The 4,182-nt window shown below is 61.8% G+C and overlaps 4 protein-coding genes across 4 annotated transcripts in view; 2 read left to right on the plus strand and 2 right to left on the minus strand.

Moving 5' to 3' along the window:
* Positions 1-380, plus strand: part of RHTO_01135 (chromosome transmission fidelity protein) — a gene marked incomplete at both ends in the record, with an annotated part of 3,845 nt that extends 3,465 nt beyond the window's left edge. The window contains 2 exons of the mRNA XM_016414818.1: positions 97-197; positions 253-380. Coding sequence (XP_016273039.1) covers positions 97-197; positions 253-380 — 229 coding nt within the window. The remainder of the gene's footprint in view (positions 1-96; positions 198-252) is intronic.
* Positions 381-649: 269 nt separating this feature from the next.
* RHTO_01136 (tyrosine aminotransferase) lies at positions 650-2,056 on the minus strand (the record flags this gene model as incomplete). Its single annotated transcript, XM_016414819.1, has 2 exons — positions 650-1,388; positions 1,446-2,056. 2 exons carry the CDS (start codon positions 2,054-2,056, stop codon positions 650-652), a joined length of 1,350 nt encoding a protein of 449 aa, XP_016273040.1.
* A 448-nt stretch (positions 2,057-2,504) lies between these two features.
* On the plus strand, positions 2,505-3,531 carry RHTO_01137 (uncharacterized protein; the record flags this gene model as incomplete). Its single annotated transcript, XM_016414820.1, has 4 exons — positions 2,505-2,640; positions 2,692-2,867; positions 2,934-3,021; positions 3,080-3,531. 4 exons carry the CDS (start codon positions 2,505-2,507, stop codon positions 3,529-3,531), a joined length of 852 nt encoding a protein of 283 aa, XP_016273041.1.
* A 158-nt stretch (positions 3,532-3,689) lies between these two features.
* The window catches only part of RHTO_01138 (helicase SWR1), a gene marked incomplete at both ends in the record, with an annotated part of 5,705 nt that continues 5,212 nt past the window's right edge, over positions 3,690-4,182 (minus strand). Inside the window, one exon of the mRNA XM_016414821.1 lies at positions 3,690-4,164. Within this exon, the coding sequence (XP_016273042.1) occupies positions 3,690-4,164 (475 nt within the window). The remainder of the gene's footprint in view (positions 4,165-4,182) is intronic.

Genomic DNA, 4,182 nt, shown 5'->3' on the forward strand with positions numbered 1-4,182 from the left:
TCAAGACGGCGAGCGAGATCCTCTCCGCTTACAAGACGTGCGTCTCTCGATCTCGCGGCCTGCTGGTCCTCCACTGACGTCTGCTCACACCCTGAGCAACCCGACGAAGACTGCTGCGTCCGTTGCGCCTGAGGCGAAGCAGGCTGTCGACTTCTTCGGGCGCGCTATTCTCCCTAAAGCAGGGTCTCCCGCAGCAGGTGCGTCGACCCCCTCCTTCCAGCTTCTTAACGCTTCTGACATTTTCTTTCGCAGCTGCAGAAGGCGACTCGCTCGCCATCGCGCCGCCTCCGCTGAAGCGCGTCCGACAAGCGACGTACCGCTTCAACGAGGGCTTCTCGAATGCGGTCCGCGTCAATAAGAAGGTCTCCGATTTCTTCTAGCTGTCGCTCCGCTCGCTTGCATACTTTCAATGTTGTCTCCGCCGTCGCGAGCGACGAAGTGAGAGGAGGAGCGAGAACTCGCTTGGTTGCTTGTTCGACTCGGATGGTCTGCGGTTGAGCGAAACAAGATGTGCGATGCAACAACGGGTGTACGGAGTGGGAACGAAGTCTACGAAAGGATGTGGGTATATCTATCTCAAGGCGTGCGAAGTGCGAGTCTAGAAGAAGAGCGTCGTATGGCTGTATGGGAAGTCTAGTGTAAGGGGGATCTAAGCGACGACCTTGCGATGCCTTGCGCAGAACGCCTCGAGGCGGTCGCACGCATCAAGCAGCGTCTCGAGCGGCGTAGTCGTGACGAACCGCATGAACCCATCCAAACGGAACGCCGCGCCAGGAAGGATGAACACGCGTTCCTCCTTGTGAAGCGCAGTGACGAACGCCTTGTCGTCTTCGAAATCGAGGCCTTCGTAGCCGCAGATGAGGTACATCGCGCCTTGCGGGAGGCAGGGCTTGAGACCGGGGATGCGGGCGAGGCGGTCGAAGAGGGCTTTTCCGACGCGCTCGAGCTCGACCATCGTGTTGACGTAGAACGACTCGGGAGTGTTGGCGAGGATCGAGGGGAGGGCGCGCTGCATCGTCGAGTTTGGGCCTTGGATCACGAAGGCCTTTTTGCCGAGTGCGATGCGGACGGCACCCATCACGCCGAGCGGATCGTGGACGATCGTCCAGCCCAGACGCCAGCCCGGTGCGAGCCACCGCTTCGAGACGGCTCCAACGACGAGGCAAGGTGCCGAGCCGCAGACCGAAGCGTAAGGCGTGAAGACGCGGCGGTTGAACTTGCCTTCGACGGCGGGCTGAGTGGCGGAAGCGGGAGGGGGACCGGTGACGTTCCACGCGAGGCCGGCGTAGACTTCGTCGGCGATCACGACGACTTGGTGGCGGTTCATGACGGCGGCGATGTCGCGGAGGTGCGCCTCGCTCCAGTTGGAGCCGCACGGGTTCGACGGGCTGTGTGCGAGTATGTCAGCGAGAGGGGCAAGCGAAGGAAGCGGGAGCGGGACGCACTTGTTGAGGATACAGAACGCCGTGTTCTCGTCAATCTGCGACTCGAGGTGCGCAAGGTCGACCTCCCAGTTCGACTCGGGAAGGAGGTTGTAGTAGCGGATCTCGGCACCGGTCGTCGCAGCCATCGTCTCGTAGGCGGTGAAGAGGGGCTTGGGGAAGAGGACGTTCTTGCCCTCGCTCGCGAGGACTGAGATGCACATCTCGAGAGCGCCGCTCGCTCCGTGCGCCATGACGACATCCTGCTTCGAGATGCGCCAGTTCCCTCCCGGCCCCTCGTCAAAGTAGTTGGCGACGGCCTCGCGGGCATCAGGGTACCCGACGCTCTCGGGGTAGCCCAGCGCGCGTCCGGACTTGAGACTCGCCTCGATGGCTGCGATAGCTTCAGGCGCAGGCGGGAAGTTGCCTGCAACCGAAGGGTCGCCCAATCCGAGGTTGATGAGTGGTTTCTCGACGCCCTTCTCGGGCGGAGCAGAGAGGTCGATGTTGGCGACGATTTCGCGGATCGGGTTCGAGATGCGCTCGACGAGGGGCGACGTCTGCACGGGTTTCCAGGGCTTGGTGGGCGCCTGGGTGCGCTTCTCGGTGGGATCGTTGATGGCGACGGGGGACATGGCGAGCGTGCGGGTGAAGTGGGTCTGGCGAGTCGCGAGTTGCGCGTGTGTGGCTGAGTGGGTCTATCGGTGAGAGTCTATGCTGTATTAGAGTGTATCACGGGAGCAGAACGAGCGAGAGAGCGAAGCCTTCGCGACGAAGAGATTTGACCAAAGGGCGCGGCGAGCTCGGCACGGCGCGGGATGCCGTCTAGCCGGGTCGATCAGCTCCGCCGCAGCTTCCGCTCGCTCGCCTCGTCCTTTGCGCCATTACAACCCAGTTCTACTGCTCTAAAGCTACACTTACACGGCTTACAACGAGCTAGACACGCTGGCTGACTGGCACATCGAGCTCGCACTTCCCCGCTGGCTCCGCGGATTGTCCGGCTCGAACCTCCTCACTCGCGCACAACTCGCAACGACGATGCTCTCTCGCTCTTCTCGCGGGGCTGGCTAGTGCATCGAAGCGATGGTCAAGCTCATGTTGATCTCGCCGCGCAAGCTCTTCGAGCAAAGCTTCCTCGCCGGGACCATCTTTGCCGTCGCAGCGCTCACCCTCCTCGTCGACCTCGCGATCATCGCGCTCCGTGGCTACGCCTTCAATCGTGCGTGTACTGCATACGTCGACTCTCGACGACGCTGATACTGCCCCGCAGTCGTCTCGGGCTGGACTGGACTGAGCGAACTGGGCGACGGGCTCGAAGCCATCGCCTACTCCTGCCTCGTCGCACTCGTCTGGTACATCGTCCTCGCCTTCCTCCTCGTCGACGTCATCGCGACGCTCTTGCTCCCCTCGCGGGACTTGCAAGAAGGCGCGGTCATCTCGTTTGGCGTGAGTCGGCGCCCGTCAGCCTCGAAAGACGAAAAGCGTCGAGTTGACGAGTGTTGGGTCGCGCAGGTCATCGCCATCATGCAGATCCCGCTCGTCGCCCTCTTCCTCAAATGGGAACTCTCCTGGCTCAACTCCATCACCCTCCAAACAGCCTGTTCCGTCCCTCCTCCCTCCTCCTCCTTCCATCTCTCGCTGACCTCCCCATCGTCCAGGCTGGCTGAGTCAACATTCGATATCCTGCGAAGATTGGTGGACCGCCGTTCGCGTCTTCTCACTCACGACCGGCATCTCAGGACTGGTACTGCACCTTCTCCTACTCGCTCTTTGCGCGTGTTACGTCCATACGAGGCCGGCGACGGGCGCGGGGTTGCTTTGGACTCGGACGAAGAAGCATGGGCGAGGGAGGTTTGCGCGGAGGAAGAAGGAAGCGAAGGAGGGGAAGACTGAGAGGCGGCAGAAGAAGGGCGATTCGGCGCCATCGACGACGAAGGGCAGGACGGGAAGGTACGACGGCGACGGGAGCGACAGCTCGGATGGAAGTCTGGATGGAGTACCGCCGCCGGCTTCGACAATTTCGCCTCCTCAGCCTCGCTCGACAGCTTCCGACGTCCATACCGACTCCGGTTCGGACTCGGCGGTCGAGAAGCAGCCTTTGCGGCGGTAGAGTGCGAGAGGGAGGTAGACGGTCGAGGTTGGGCAACGAAGCAGAGTGCATGGTGGTCCGAGATGAGTTCTGCGATTGCGGCAAGCCTAAGAGAGTACAACAAACAAGACCGAGAGTTCACTAGCGACATCACACACACGTTAAGGCCTCGTCCTCCCTCACGCAAAGTAATCCCAATCCTCCTCGACCCACTTGACCATAACTCCATCGATCGTACCCGCGAGGGGATCCTCCTCCTCCTCCTTCTGCCCCGCAGCAGTCGTGTTGACCAATCCGTCCTTCCCAAATGTCGCAGCCGTCCTCGAAGCCTGCTGACCCTCATTCCCAAAGTCCGTCCGGTCAATCTCGATCTCCTGCTCTGCGGCTTTCGCAGCAGCGACGTCCTCCGCGTCCTCCGCCGCCGCAAGAGCCTGTCGGATCTCTGCGGCAGACTGCATCGCGCTTGCGCCTGTCCCGGTATCGCCTTGCTCGTTCGAACCCGCGTCGACGCCCAATTCGGCGAGTTGTCCATCGTCGAGGTAGTCCCGCCAGTCGAGTTTCTGGAGGTGGTCCGTCGTGAACTCGCCTTCGGCGATCACCATCTGGTCGAGCTTGCGCTTCTGGTTCGCCTTCTTGAGCATGTTCTCTTCGATCCTGTGGGCGGGCGGGCGG

This window comes from Rhodotorula toruloides, assembly GCF_000320785.1.
Source record: "Rhodotorula toruloides NP11 unplaced genomic scaffold Scaffold12, whole genome shotgun sequence".
NCBI classification, from domain to species: Eukaryota; Fungi; Basidiomycota; class Microbotryomycetes; order Sporidiobolales; family Sporidiobolaceae; genus Rhodotorula; species Rhodotorula toruloides.